Source organism: Hakea prostrata, chromosome 2, assembly GCF_041222555.1.
Source record: "Hakea prostrata isolate BN-2017 chromosome 2, UWA_Hpros_2, whole genome shotgun sequence".
In the NCBI taxonomy this organism is placed as follows: domain Eukaryota; kingdom Viridiplantae; phylum Streptophyta; class Magnoliopsida; order Proteales; family Proteaceae; genus Hakea; species Hakea prostrata.
In genome coordinates this window covers 5474399-5490285 of record NC_142601.1, presented here as the reverse complement: position 1 = coordinate 5490285, position 15887 = coordinate 5474399, and the positions used below count along the sequence as shown (strand labels likewise).

At 38.9% G+C, this 15887-nt stretch overlaps 1 protein-coding gene across 1 annotated transcript; it reads left to right on the top strand.

Annotated features, from left to right (window-relative positions):
- Positions 1-3390: 3390 nt before the first annotated feature.
- LOC149023446 (uncharacterized) lies at positions 3391-15441 on the top strand. The gene is made up of 9 exons (XM_089143978.1): positions 3391-3558; positions 3840-5477; positions 5743-5969; positions 6059-6391; positions 9622-9868; positions 10567-10695; positions 10855-11070; positions 11481-11604; positions 14861-15441. The coding sequence occupies exons 2-9, from the start codon at positions 3927-3929 to the stop codon at positions 15097-15099; spliced, it is 3066 nt and encodes a 1021-aa protein (XP_089000104.1). The 5' UTR covers positions 3391-3558; positions 3840-3926; the 3' UTR covers positions 15100-15441.
- Positions 15442-15887: the final 446 nt, after the last annotated feature.

Sequence of the window (15887 nt, the reverse complement as noted above, 5' to 3'; positions counted from 1 at the left end):
GGTGGCGGTGGGAAGTTTGAAGAAATAAAATTTTTCATAAAATTCTAAAAGTGTGGTTTGTTTGGCTCGGGTGGGAAAGTTGGCAAAAAGCTCGTCACAAAATGGAACTTACATTTAATATTTTTTCAATTTTTTTTTCTTCCGTTTCCTTCACCCTATTAATATAGGGTCCACATTTTTTGTTTTCTAATTCTTTTTTTCCACCTCCATCTTTTGCAATAAAAGCAACCCTAGTCAATAACATAGCCGGTACAAATCATTTTCATTGATAAAACTGTTGAAAACTGCCCCAATTAGAGAAACCAGGCCTAAGAGTGTCACGATATTAGAAGACTAACATATATTGGTTCTTATATTTCATCACTCCTGTGTATAGTTTTCATGGGTTTTCCACTATTTCATTATCAATTCAATCGTTAGACTGGTCGAGTAACTAATCCAACTTCATTTGGTGAAAAAAATGGCGAAAACAAAAAGAAATATGACTTTTTATCTTCGAAAAAAATTTGATACAGTTGACCCAAAAAAACATGAATACATGCCATGAATTTTTTTCAAATGGAGAACTTTAAGGGGAAAAAAAGTTCAATCAAGACACGTCTTTTTCCTCTAGGTCACAACAGGAAATGTGGTTACCCATTGCATGCCTTCATTGGAAAAGAATAAAATGTTGACTGTGACTAAGTCAACTCTTCTCGTCATAAAGGCAATTTTGAAAAAGAAAAAAAAATAGAAAATTATCACTTACAACATAGTTAAAATTCTTAATCAATGCGCAAGCAATGTTCGATATATCTGTTTACTGTTCCGCCGTTTTTTTTTAACTCTGACCGATATGTGGACGATGTTTCACGATATTCCTTGGTGAATTTTTGCCTTGCGGTGGTTTTATTTATTTCGTATGGGGTTTTAGGTTTTCATCGCTAAATCTGAAGAAAGGATTAAAGGGTCCGAACTCGAAGAAGTGAAGATGCATCACTCCTGATAGTGGTAGGTTTTCCACTATTTCGTTGTCAAGGCGATCGTTAGCTGGATAGCATGATAGGTTGCGAAGAAGATGGTGACTGGTTGCAACAATTGTTTGGATGGTTCCTACGATCAAGTTACAGGTTTCTTTAACTTTTCTCCCTTTCTCTTTCAAACACAATGTTCACGCCTTCACTGGAAAAAGAGAAGAGAGTAGCTGTGGCTAAGTCAACGCAACCCACTAAAGGCACTTTCTGAAACTAAAGAGAAACTGAGGAAAGATTTGAAAATAGATATCGCCTGTGAAGGGCGAGAGAGAGAGGGAGAGAGAGATAATGAAGAAAATTAACTATTTGGTGAAGTCGGAGAAGGTGGAGATGAAAGCTAGAGATTCTGTGATTTTTTGATGCCAAATGTTTAGCCAGTTTGACAATGTAATCGGCTAGACTTCATCCAACGATTTTCCAGTCAAAGTCGTAAAAAGATGAATTTCTAGTTTCATGATCTAGGCTCTTTACAGCGACATGCCGATTTATCTCGATATTTTGCCGATAAATCGGCGACATAATGTACCGAATGCCCAAGTGAGAGCTATAAATCTTTACATTTTCTATAATAAAATGACATGAATGGGATTGTGGTTGTGTCGTATCAATAGACACGCGGATCAGTTTTCGAGCTTGAAATCAGTATCAATCATTCAATCAATATTTCAGTAAGTAGGCTTACAATAATGAATCATTAGAGATACTAATGTTGTGGAATAAGGGATATGAATCCAATAAAGTTGGGTTTATGGATTTTCACAAACTTTATACAACGCCTTCCTTTCCTCATCACCTCTCAACCAATTTTTTTGGGTATATAATTAATTTTTCTTGATTTCTTAATTTTAAATCATTCCACTTCTCTTTATTCAAGCATGCAAAAATCACTATTGATATATCTATGCTTCATCATGTTGTTCGTTCTCAATTTTTAGTCAATGTAATCGGTCTTGATAAATAAAAAAAAAAAAAAATCATTAATTGTATAGTGTAAATGGAAAAATGCAAGGCATGTTGCAAAATTCTGCAATGTGTTTCACCTTGTCTTTTGTGAAATCATCTATGTTCTCTTATGTGTAGTCCATCAATTGATGTATGTTGTTACTTTACATCGATACAACTAACCTTTTCCATTATAAACATTCTTAATAGCTCTGAATTGCCTATTTTTTATTATTATTTTTTGAACTTTATAAATTGATAGGTTGATATATTTATAGTAATACTTATAGTATATGTATATGTATACGAACAGTTGACTAGCAAAAAATAATGAAAAAAAAAAGTCAACATACAAAAGGGAGAAAAAGAAAGAAAAAATGACAAAAAATAAAAATAAATTAAAAGGTAAAAATAAAGAGTAAATTACCAATTTTAAGTTATCACGTGGAGAAAAAAAGAATAAAATTCCACTTTTTTGAGGGGAGCTAGAGGCACGGTACAAAGTGTTGGCAATATATCGCCCTATCGCTTGGGGGGGGGGCGACATGACATATACAAAATGTCGGTGATATTGCCAAATTCACCATTTTTAATAGAAATTCATTCGGGTTTTGAAAAATTTTTCATGCGATATATTGTCGAGTGCGTAAAAGTCGATTTTTCGGCTATATATTGCCAAATTCACCATTTTTAATAGCAACAAAATGTGACATTAGGGTCTTTCAATATAATTTTAGTCATGTCAACTTTTTGCCAGTTGTGTATTTGTGAACTCTTTGCATGTTTACATTAGTAGGCGTTGCCAAACTCCCCTATCAAGCGGGACTCCCGTGTCATGTCGATAATCATAAACTTTAGATTAAGTGATGTTTCAGACCAACATAATTGTATAATGAATTGTAGACTTTAATACTTTTCTTTACCAGTTGTGTATTTGTGTTATCTTTGCATTTTTACATTAGTCTATATGAGTTTTCAAACTTCCAGTTTTGCCCGCATATAGCCTGTCATGTGCCAATCAGAAACTTTATATTAAATGATGTTTTAGATCAAAATAAATGCTATGGGTGGGTTTAAATTAGCCTCAAATTTACATTTAAACTAAGGGTCAAATTTTCATCTACACCCTTGCCAAAAGTCACCGACATGTCAGCCAAATGTATCTGTATCGATGGTGTCGTCAGCCACCAACACGTAGACACTATCCAACGTTTTGGACCTTGGTTAGAGGTGTAATTTTAGGGTGAAGTATATTAAAAAAATAGGGAGTTAAAAGTACAAGAAAGAGAGGGAAATTTTGCCCTTGTGTAATTTTGTATTGTATAATTGAAATCGGTTTGGTAACGATAAAAAATTGAAAACGGTTTTCACTTCTGTTTCGGTCCACTTTGCAGTAGTTATGTAACTTTTGTTAAGAAAAGAAAGAATAGAGTCGTCATAAATAATAAAAAAATGGTAAGAAGAATTTCCTTCTGAAGAAGATGAGGGCAACCATAAAGAGCCGTCGGCCATGACTGAAGTATTCTCGAGAAGTTGCCTGAACCTGGCGCAACGGCGTCGGAGCACATTTTGCCTCTCTCTGCAGCGATTCTCAGCGTTTAAGGTACAAATTCGATTCCAAAAATCGTCTCTTTTTCTCTTTTCTTACTCTCTGCTACTCGATCCTTTCCTCTGTACCAACTGATTTTGGTTATCGATTCTTCGATTTTCTTTGCTAATTGAATCAGGTATGACCTTTTTAATGATAAATCTGTTTGAACTTGCTTCGATCAAGGGTTTTTTTTTTTAATAAAGAAAAGAAGAATTGGTAATGGTTGATAGAAGAGGAAAGTTAGCCATTAATAACAAAATTTTGTTCTTTTTCCACAATTTTTGTTGTTGTAGGTGTATTTAGCGTGAAAAAAATACGGGATTTGAACTTGGCTGAGGAGGGGAAAATCTGAAACTGAATTAGAATTGGGATCGGTAGCTATGGCGTGGTTTCGAGCTGCCTCTAGTGCGGCAAAGTTAGCTCTCAGGAGAAATTTAGCCCAGACGAGATCTTATGTGACTAGGACAAGGGTGCTTCCGGCGCAAAGCCGAAACTTTCACTCTACCGTCTTTGCGTCGAAGGCGCAGGCTGCACCCGTTCCTCGTCCTGTGCCCCTTTCAAGATTGACTGATAGCTTCCTCGACGGTACGAGCAGCGTTTACCTGGAAGAACTCCAAAGGGCTTGGGAAGCCGATCCCAATAGCGTGGATGAGTCATGGGACAATTTTTTCAGAAATTTTGTTGGTCAGGCTGCGTCGTCTCCTGGAATTTCAGGCCAAACCATTCAGGAAAGTATGCGGTTATTGTTGCTTGTGAGAGCTTACCAGGTTAATGGCCACATGAAAGCCAAGTTGGATCCCTTGGACCTGGAACAACGTGAGATCCCCGATGATTTGGACCCTGCTCTTTATGGGTTTAGTGAAGCTGATCTGGACAGAGAGTTCTTCCTTGGGGTTTGGAGGATGGCTGGATTCTTGTCCGAAAACCGCCCTGTGCAAACCCTTCGTTCCATACTCACCCGGCTTGAACAAGCCTACTGTGGGAGCGTTGGGTATGAATACATGCATATTGCCAATCGTGATCAGTGTAACTGGTTGAGGGATAAGATTGAGACTCCAACCCCAAGGCAGTACAACCCACAGAGACGTGAAGTCATGCTTGATAGGCTTATATGGAGCACACAGTTTGAGAACTTCTTGGCCACAAAATGGACGGCTGCAAAGAGGTTTGGTCTTGAAGGTGGAGAAACTCTGATACCTGGGATGAAAGAGATGTTTGACAGATCAGCAGATCTTGGGGTTGAGACAATTGTTATTGGGATGTCACACAGAGGAAGGCTAAATGTTTTGGGCAATGTTGTTCGGAAGCCACTTGCTCAAATTTTCAGTGAGTTCAGTGGTGGTATAAAACCTATTGATGAAGTTGGCCTTTACACGGGGACCGGTGATGTCAAGTATCACTTGGGTACGTCTTATGATCGGCCAACAAGGGGTGGGAAGAGAATTCATCTATCCTTGGTTGCAAATCCTAGTCACTTGGAAGCTGTTGACCCTGTTGTGGTTGGAAAAACTCGTGCTAAACAATACTACTCTAATGATGTAGATAGGACAAAAAATTTGGCTGTGTTGATTCATGGGGATGGAAGCTTTGCAGGACAAGGAGTGGTCTATGAGACTCTTCATCTTAGTGCCCTTCCAAACTACACCACTGGTGGGACAATTCACATTGTGGTTAACAATCAAGTGGCCTTTACTACTGATCCGATGTCTGGGAGATCTTCACAGTACTGTACTGATGTAGCTAAAGCCTTGAATGCTCCTATTTTTCATGTAAATGGTGATGATCTGGAGGCAGTTGTACATGTATGTGAACTTGCAGCACAGTGGCGCCAGACATTTCATTCTGATGTGGTGGTTGACATTGTATGTTATCGCCGATTTGGGCACAATGAGATTGATGAACCATCTTTCACTCAGCCTAAAATGTATAAGGTTGGTTCTCCTTTCCTTCTTTCCTTCCTTGCCGCTTAAATTAACACTTCTATGGTGTTAGAATAGATGTAGTATTTTTTAGAATAAATGTAGTATTTTTCAGCCCTTTTTTTGGGTTTTTTTTTTTTTTGGGGGGGGGGGGGGGAGGTGGGTTCCTTTTGAAGCATCTATCTAACCTGGAAGTTGTTTCATTATATAAGGGTTTGGTTGCCGATGATAGTCCTACCAAAATTTCCTTCCTGCTGATGCTTCTGGATATTAACAGGTCATTCGAAATCATCCGTCAGCTCTGGAGATTTATCAGAAGAAGCTCCTGGAATCTGGGCAAGTTTCTCAAGAAGATATTGACAAGATACACAACAAAGTTAATACCATTCTCAACGAAGAATTTTTGAACAGTAAAGACTATGTCCCAAAGAGAAGGGATTGGCTTTCTGCTTATTGGTCTGGATTTAAATCACCTGAGCAGATTTCTCGTATTCGTAATACTGGGTATGTTCAACATTGTTTATGTTTTTCTTCTTTGTGGATGATGATTGACTTTTGGCAGTCGTTTACTGTTGATTTTCTGTGCTTTACAGTGTTAAGCCAGAGATCCTGAAGACTGTTGGCAAAGCAATCTCAAACCTTCCTGAAACTTTTAAACCTCATCGGGCCGTGAAGAAGATATTTGACCAGCGTGCTCAGATGATTGAAACAGGAGAAGGCATTGATTGGGCACTTGGCGAAGCACTTGCTTTTGCTACATTGCTAGTGGAGGGTAACCATGTCAGGTTAAGTGGTCAGGATGTTGAGAGAGGTACATTTAGTCACCGTCATTCAGTACTTCATGATCAGGAAACAGGGGAGAAGTACTGCCCACTGGACCATGTTGTTGCAAACCAAAATGAGGAGATGTTTACTGTCAGCAACAGGTGTTGTTCAGTAACTCACTTAACTTTCATTTATTTGTTATCATATACCCATATCTTCACTTTTCTGTTTTCCTGTTTATTTCTAATTACCTTTTTTTCCCCCATGTTATGGGAGTAACGTGGAATATTTTTGTGAATGAGAAACTTGTACTTTTGGGCATTTTCAGCCTTCTTTTGTTGGGCTTCCTCTCGGACTTGCCCTTTTCATACATGGAGGCTCAAGTAAAACTATCTATGTTAAAGTGTGAATTTTCTTTCTCTGTCACTAATTTCAAAATCCTGGTTCATTTTTCTGTGTTAGTGAACTTTTAGGCTGGTAGTGATGTTTACTTTTCTTTCAACCTCGTCTTTCTCTCTCTAAAAGCTACTTCTAGTTATACTGATGTGCATGGGGATTGTGTTTTTTCTGTTTCTTAACTTTCTTACATGGGGATATGATACATCACAATTAATACCAGTGTGTCACTGTCATTGTGCATCTGTATATGCATGCTTTAAGGAATCGGGACTGGATTTGCTGAATTGGCCTATTTGTTATATTCTAGGTTAGTTTATAGCCTATTTGTAGTGTAATCTGGCTGCCAATTTCAATCTTAGCTCTTGCATGTGCAAGCATGCATCAGCGCTTGGATCGGACAACTTCTGTATACTTGCATGTGCATGAAATTATTTGTGGTTCTTACCAAGAGCGGTGTCTTGGAATCTTGTTGAGCAAGGTTTGAAGTTGTCCAAATGTCTGTTATGATATCAAGGATTTAAACATTAAAATTGGGGTGATTTCAGGAGGTGTATCTTATTTGATTGATGCAAGATATGCATGGAAATGGTCAAGAAATGCATGGATGTACACAGTTTTAAATCATAAGCACTTTATGTGCAGTGTGTAAGTTAATATAGGACCCGTTTGATAACCCACAAGAAAACAGTTTTTGGTGTTTCTTGCTTTGAGTAGCAGAAAAATATGCCGAAAACTGTTTTGTTTCACATGATTTTTGTAACATAAATTGGAACTTATTAATTTTTTTTTGCTTCGAGAGACACTTCCGATGCAACAAATGCGGGTTGGGTTTAAGAGAAACAGTTTTAGAAGGAGTGTGTATGGAATTTGTCACTCTAAATATAATCACCCTGCTAAAATCCTTTTGACACTCTGCTAGAGCTCTTCCATGTGTGGCAGAAGGATGATAGTTGGAGTTGGAGGAGGAGAATGAGAGTTGAAGTTGGAAGAGAAGGACGAGAGTTGGAGTTGGATGTGGGCCCCTATTCTTCTATATAACTTTAAAGGCATTCATGATTGGGAACTAAACAATGTCCAAACTGGATCTCTTACCATTCCTTATTTCTTTTTCTTGGTTCTCATGTTATCTCTGTGTCTCTCTATCTCTCTCCCTCAAGCATTCAGAAACGAGGACTGTTCACATAAAGAAATGAATGCCTTATTCTACGGCAACTCTTAAAACCCAATTCTTTCCTTTTCTTCTTCTGTTCAATCCCTGTATAATTTCTGATACAGATGGGTTTGAATTGTCAATAGTTCTTCGTTCTCTCATGAATCTCCTTTCGGGAGTTTTTCTCTTGTTGGGTCTCTCTTCAGTTGTTTCTGCAGAAGAGAAATTTAATTCCCACCTCTTTCCTAAACCTTTAATCCTCGGATACCCTCAAACCCATGAAACTCATTTGAAAGGATTGGACGGTGATGAACTGCAGTTACAGTGTACAAGCTGGAGGTTTGTAGTTGAGGCTAGTAACCTAAACCCATGGAAGACAATCCCCCTTGAATGCACTGGCTATGTAAAGGATTACATGACAAGCAAAGCTTACAGCTTTACTCTTGAGAGAGTCTTCAAGGAGGTGGGTGAATACATGGGGAGCCTTTGGCACGCTGGAGATAGAATGGATGCTTGGATTTAAATTCTACAATGGCAGTTTTCTTAAATTTGATTACAATTTCTAAATTTGTTTTAAGAAACAGGTTTTATCAAACACCTATTGGTATTGTTCTACTTCTAGAAGCAAGTTTTATCAAATGCCTAAAATAGTGTTTCTGCTTCTGAAAACACTCAGAATTGTTTCTGGTGTTTCTCGATGCAGAAATATTTGGTGGGTTATCAAAGGGATTAATAGTCTTAAATCCAAAGATTTAGTTGTTTTTGCCTAAACTGGTGATGCAAAAGAGATTTGAACACACATTTGTAGGGAAAAGGGAGAGAGAAGTTCTGGGAAACACTAAAGTGGATCTTTCGAAGCATGATTGGTTCCAATTTCTAATCCTTGAGGTTTTCAAGTCATAACTAATTTTGGAAGCTAGATCCGACATTCTCCTTCACTTTGGTGTACTTCCAGAGAGTATTAATGGCAGAACATTTACTCTGCAGCCCTCCTCTTTTCTTAGGATGTTCATGGCTTGGGTTTATGGGATTTTAATGAGCTTCCTTGGTAATATTGAAGCCATCCTCACGAGATCTTTTAAATTTCCAAGAGCCTTCGAGGTTAAATAAATTAATGATTCCACCCAAAAAAGGAAAAAAGAGACATTTGAACAACCCCCGGCAAAAAAAAAGAAAAAAAGAAACAAGATATGGAACCTTTCCACTTTATCACCCAAATCTTCTTTGATCCATTATTTGAGCACTATAGGTATGGCAAAGACTAATGTGGTTTTTATGTTGGCTGGTTTGCTGATTTTTGTATCACACACATGGTTTCTGTTTTGCGTGTTTATAGTAGGTAATGTCTCTTGCCTGAATCAGCATATCAAATGTGTTTTGCTAGCATATGACCTTATCAGTCCTGTACTGGACTGTGTTGGCCAACTATTGGATAGTGCGTGGCTCCTGCCGTGCGATACACATATTTTTGAAAAATAAGTATCACCTTGCTGCCAACTGATACTGAGAGGATATGATAGAATGCCCGGTGATACTTAAAGCCCTGTATGATATATTCTTGTATTATCTTTGTTGCAACTTAAATTTAAAGAATTGCAAGATGAAATTCTCTTGTAACAGAGTCTGTTTATTTATGGAGGTATGTTATAACTAAAATAGACCACTTTCATATTTCCATTTTTTCTGGGTGAATCCTAATCATCGATTCTGTATGTTGTATTGGATTGTATCTCTTTCCTAGTTAAACTTTTGTTTAGCATTCTTGTTTTGGGATATTTACTCTTTCAAATTATAGTTTGTGTGGATTCTAATTGCTTCAACTTTTGCATTATCCCTCTACAGCTCTCTTTCAGAATTTGGTGTCCTTGGATTTGAGTTGGGCTACTCGATGGAAAATCCAAATGCTTTGGTAATTTGGGAAGCCCAGTTTGGTGATTTTGCAAATGGGGCTCAGGTAATATTTGATCAGTTTATAAGCAGTGGGGAGTCAAAGTGGCTGCGACAAACGGGGCTTGTTGTCCTGCTTCCTCATGGATATGATGGCCAGGGCCCTGAACATTCAAGTGCACGATTGGAGCGTTATCTTCAGGTATTGTCTTAACATCTAATGCCTGATCTGCTTCATGTAGTGAAACATTTTAAAAAGGCTAATGCTACAATAACAATTATCAGACCTATGGCCTGATTTGCCTGACAGGTCAATCAACTGTTAGTCCTTGGTTTTCTCTGTCCCACTGACTCTATAGCTTGCCCCATCGAAGTTGGGCGGGGGTTACAATCCTGTGGAAAACATTCTGGGAGGACCTTCTGGTTACATGTGCTACAGTGACCATGAGGCTGGCAATCTGTCTTCTGATTCATTTGGAATCCTGAAATCTGCTTTATTACTTTATTCCGTTGTAACAAGTTTGGTGCATTATTATAGTCTATTGATGCAGGGAACATTCACTCAGCCATAAATTGATGCCATTTAAAGGCAGAATGGTTAAAAGAAATACTTTGCTGCAATTGTAAATCAGTTGAGGGAGACCACTGCATGATCTTACATTTTGATGCAATTATGCTTCCAGTTCTATGGGTCCTGTATAAATCATCCTCCCTGATACCATAAATCCTCTCCCTATCTCCACCATTTTTGAGGAGCCCATTATACTCAGCTTTGTTGCCATGTTTGACAAACTCTCTTGCTATCCCAATATCTCTGCGGGTATTATTATTTCTTGAATCTGTGGGCAACAGTGAAATTCTTTTTCCTAATGGCGTGTCCTTGAAAATTGATACATGCAGATGAGTGATGATAATCCCTATATGATACCTGAGATGGATTCGACGCTGCGCAAGCAGATACAGGAGTGCAATTGGCAGATTGTTAATGTAACAACGCCTGCTAACTATTTCCATGTTTTGAGACGTCAGGTATGTCCTCTTAAACAATCCTTCGGATATCCTTCAGTTTCTATATTATATTCTTTCTCTGTGTTTCATAGTCTGTTGATTTGCAAAACAAGAATTGTGTTGATGGCTGTGCTTAATTAGGCTGAGGTTCAGTTGTGTTGATTGGGTTTCATGTTACAGATACACAGGGAATTCCGGAAACCACTCATTGTGATGGCACCCAAAAATCTGCTTCGACACAAGGACTGCAAATCAAATTTATCTGAGTTTGATGATGTACAAGGCCACCCAGGTTTTGACAAGCAAGGGACCCGTTTTAAGCGCCTTATTAAAGACCAGAATTTCCACTCTGATCTTGAGAATGGCATCAGACGCTTGGTCCTTTGCTCTGGAAAGGTATTCTGCTTTCTTTGGGGGTCCTTCCCATTGTTTTATTTTTTAATTTATTAGGACAGACAAAGTATAGGTAGTCAATCCTCACTATACCTTATGATGTGGTGTCAATTGCTATAACGATGTAATGTTCAGTGATCCCATGTGTTGATATTTCTATCTAATTGATTTCTCTACGTAATTTAACTATTTTTCAGTGACCTCCGTTTCATTGGGCAAGTTTATGGCAGTTGCCAAGGAAACATTTACTGGTCCATTTTGTCTGCCTACTAAATCAAATGTCTTCTTGTACTTGGGAACCACTAAAATTGAACCTAGCATTCAACTTTATTGATTTTAATGCTTGGAGTTTAGCTGGTTTATGTGTTTTCTTTTGGTTCTTTAACTTATCTTTGTAAATTTGTCATCACCAGGTTTATTATGAGATTGACGAAGAGCGGAAGAAAGTTGATGCAAAGGATGTTGCTGTCTGTAGGGTGGAGCAGCTCTGCCCTTTCCCATATGATCTCATCCAGAGAGAACTGAAGCGGTATCCAAGTATGTCTTTACTCACTCGAGAAGTAATTTAATATGTATATTTTTTTAACTGGAACTGAGTATGCCTTCTAGCAAATCTCTATAGAGCATCTTTTCACAATAACAACACTAAGGCTGACTTCTTTTAATCATAGAATCTTCAAACCATGAGGACTTATGAGATATAGAGTCACCCTTCAATGTGTTCTAGTTTCGAGAAGATAGGGCTAGTAGAACACAAAACCACAAAGGATAGAATCACAATGGATTTTTATCGGCTTAATTTATGAGATGTCATATTTTATGAAGTGCACTGTTTGATGATGGACAAGTGTCTCATTCATATCCTAGGGCTTAACATTTTTATCTGCTCTCCCTCTCAAGTTGGCACTCACACCTGAACTTGAAGTCTTGAACCCAAACTGCCACCATCATTGTTCTGCCGTTGCCCACTTGGTCTCCTCTGAGGCCATTGACCATTGAGCATCATTGCAGCAGCAAGTTCCGGTGCTGCAGAAGCATCGGGTTCTGGATCCCTTTTCTCTTTGTTCTCCTTCTTGATTTGCAGGGCACTGAATAAAGATGGTTGGCGGATGACTTGGTGCTGGACTACACCCCCCACAACCCTCTTATCCTGGGTCCCTGGCTCTTTCCTTCTCTGCAATCCTAGCCTCACCAGCCCTGCCCTCTGGCAAGTTCTCAGCTTCTCACTTCCCCCACTCTCTCTCTATGCTCAATTGCACGCTCTCTACTTCTCGCCCCTCTTGACCCTCTTCTTCCTTCTCTTACTCTTACCATATTGTTTTTCTCTGTTTCAATCAGAGAAGTTAGTTTGTGTCCAGCATGAAGCCAAACCATCAGATTTCTCATTTCTCCCATTCACAAGCACTGATGTAGTCTTCTCAAATTTCTACTGATGATGTCACAACCCTCTATTGTTTCTCATGATGGCTGCATCATTTTCAGTTGAACCCACCAAACTGTTTCAGAACTTAATCTGAAAAGCTCTCTCTTCCAAGCTTCTGGTGCTGCAGTGTCTTCAGAGGGGTTTTCAGAAAGAGACCAACTCGTCAACATCTGAAGTAGCTCAAATTAATTGGAAACTACAAATAGATGTGTTATCTGGTTTGCCAGAAATGCTAGGAATATCCAACATCTGAAGTGGCTCAAAGTTAATTGGAAATTTCAACAAGATGATATGGTGTCTGGTTTCCTAGAAAAAAAATGCTAGTAATATTGATGTGAACATGAAGACCCCACCCCCTGGCCAAAACCTGTGCCCCCCCCCCCCCCCAAGATGGCTCCAAGAAGCCACCCCAAGCTGGCCAAGCACATTTTGAGGGGTATTTTGGGCGTTTTAGCCCTTCCTTTACTTATGAAATTATTTTTAGAATTTTCCAGAATTTTCGTTGAGTCTAGTTTGCAAGTTTGGGTTAGGTCTACTTTTGTTTGAGAGTCCTATTTTGATTTAAAGATATTGCTTGAGTCCTAAGTTATCTAATTAGCATGTGATTTTAAATATAAAGTTTGTTAGTAAGATTTCAATCCTGGGGTTGTGGTCTTGTAGTAATTTGATTCTTTTTGAGTGTAGTAGTCTAGAGTTGGAAACCCTATCTATTAGGGATTCCCAATCCTAGTTAAGAGTCTTATTTTCAGGCTATAAGTACCCTATTCTTGCAGTGAAATTTTTCATACTGGATTGGTTAATGAATTGAGTGTTTTGCCAAGAGGTGGCAGGGTTCTTTTGAGGGGGACCCTGTGGTTGTTTATTGAGCATTCTAATCTTCAAGCGTTCAGGCATTCAAGTCTTCAATCAATTCCAGCAAGCATTCATCTTCCACAGCAGTTAATCCAATCACTGCAGCCTTTTCAGTTGAGTAAGTACAAACCCCTTGCCCTCCCCCACCTTCCCCTAGGTCCATCGAACCCATCCCAGCCCTCCTCTACTTTCTGTGCAAGCAGACCAGCAACATCCCCAGCCCTGCACTGCACAACACCCGAAGCCTTTCCCTACCGCCACGATCTTGTTGAACCCTTCCCGCCCCTGTCCCTGCCCTATGATCCTCCCTTTCCCCTCTCAGTCCTCTCGGTCTCTCTCTCTGAGTCTCTCTTTCTTGCAGCAGAAAAAAAAAGAAAAGAAAAGAAAAGAGGGGGGGGGGGGGGGAAGAAAGCAAGAAGAAAAGAAAATCAGAATTCTTTCAAGAATTCAGCAAGATCACCCCCCCTTGCCGCAAGTCTTAAACTGCTCCCTTCCTTTACCGCTAGATCCCATATGCCTCCTTCCTTATCCTAGATACTTCCCATCCCAGTTGAACATGTAATTGACCTCTTTTAATTTTTCTTAAACATCCCAAACCCTTCCCATACCCAATCGCAGGTTTCCATTTCTTTTCTTTCCTGTCCCTTTTCCCAAGAATTATCCCTTAACCCTTCCACACCCTAACCACATGTTTCTTTTACCTTTCCTAGTTTCCCTAATATTATTTTGGCTACCCTACTACCTAGTAAACTATCCCATCTTGGGTTTGATCAAACCCTAACTTTTTCCCTTTTCTCCAAACCCTTTCCAAAGAATTTTGGGTTGACCCATAGCCATCCTTTCAACCATCCAAACTTATTTGGTTTCTTTTCTACCAAACCTTGGCGATCCATGATATTTTTGTCTTTACTGCTGGAATTTTCTGGCAAACCCTAAGTCTAGGGAAATTACTAAAATAGCCCAAACCCTAGAACCTGGTTTGTATCAAATATTCAACATGTGAAGTAGCTCAAAATTACTCTGAAATTTCAAATAGACGATGTGGTGTCCAGTTTATAAGAAATGGCAGATAATTGAAAGCCGGAGGAAGGAAAAGGTGTAGGGAATTGGATGGAGGCAGGGTTGGGAGGAGAGGAGAGGAGAGGAGAGACAAACCATATTCAAGGTTTGGTGACACTAGGATTAAAATAAGGCATGTGTCCATCATCCAAGCGGAAATATGGGCATCCTGTACTTGAGCAGATAAAAATCAGAATCACAATGATCTAAATGAATTGGCAGAATATAAAAAACTAAATAAAACAGAATCTTTTGGGACGATCTGAAATTTGAATTGGGTAATCCCTTGCGAGGGCGAAAAATCCTTACAAAATCGTACAGACCTGCTATTATGAATCAGAATTGTGATCTTTGGGAAGTACTTCTTGATCATTTCTTCCTAGACTGATATTGGTATCCTTCCCTCTTTTTAGATATTTAGTCTTGACTAGCCATTTGTTTCATTGTGGTTTTCTTCAGATGCTGAGATTGTGTGGTGCCAGGAAGAGCCAATGAACATGGGTGCGTATAGTTACATTGCACCTCGCCTTTGCACTGCTATGAGGGCATTGGGCAGAGGATCCATCGAGGACATCAAATATGTTGGACGTGCTCCATCTGCTGCTACAGCCACTGGTTTCTACTCAATGCACGTTAAAGAGCAGACAGAGCTCGCACAGAAAACCATGCAAAAGGAGCCAATCAATTACCCCTACTAAATGAAAATTTCGTAACTCAGAAAAATAATGATGCAGGGAAGGATCTTTGACGTGGGTGAACATAGGAAGCTCACGTCGAACACAAAATTGATATGTAATTTTTTTAAAGTTCTTTAGCTCAAAATTTTGGCCTTTGTTGTAGGATTTCAGAGCTCTTAAACGTTGTTCTATTTCCCGATTTGAAGCCACAGATTTCGTGGTATTTGATGGTTGTGTGGGAGTAAAGTTTTGCAGAAGGTACACTGCAATCTGAGTTTCTTGTTTTATAGAAAATATTGTAATAAACAAATTAATATAACAGCCACAGCCAGGATGTTGTGGGGTGGCCCTGCTTGTCAATGATCTGATGGAGTGTTGCTGGGTGGATCCTTATTGGAAATACGTTCATATTTTACAGGTTTTCCAACTTTCCATGGAAAATATTGAAATCTAACCAAGAACAAAGGAATAAAGACTGCTCACTGTTATAAGGCATGAACTATCTTGAATCCAGTCATAAGAAAGGGTGTCAATCGCTTTGGTTTCAAGTTATTGTAGCATTATCTAAATCTGATATGAGAACTGGGTTGTCTTAGCATTCAATCTAAATTCGAACTCGTTTAGTTTCTGTTCGGTTATGGTTCCAATTCAGTTCTGGGATATGATTCCTAGTTGGTCTTAAATAGAGGACAGGTTTATTTCTGTTATACAAATACAGAAATAGTTCATATCAATTTGGTTTGCTCTGAGTTTGGTGAGTTTGGTGCAGTTATTGGTTGTAGGTTGACACACATAGCTATAGGGTGCTA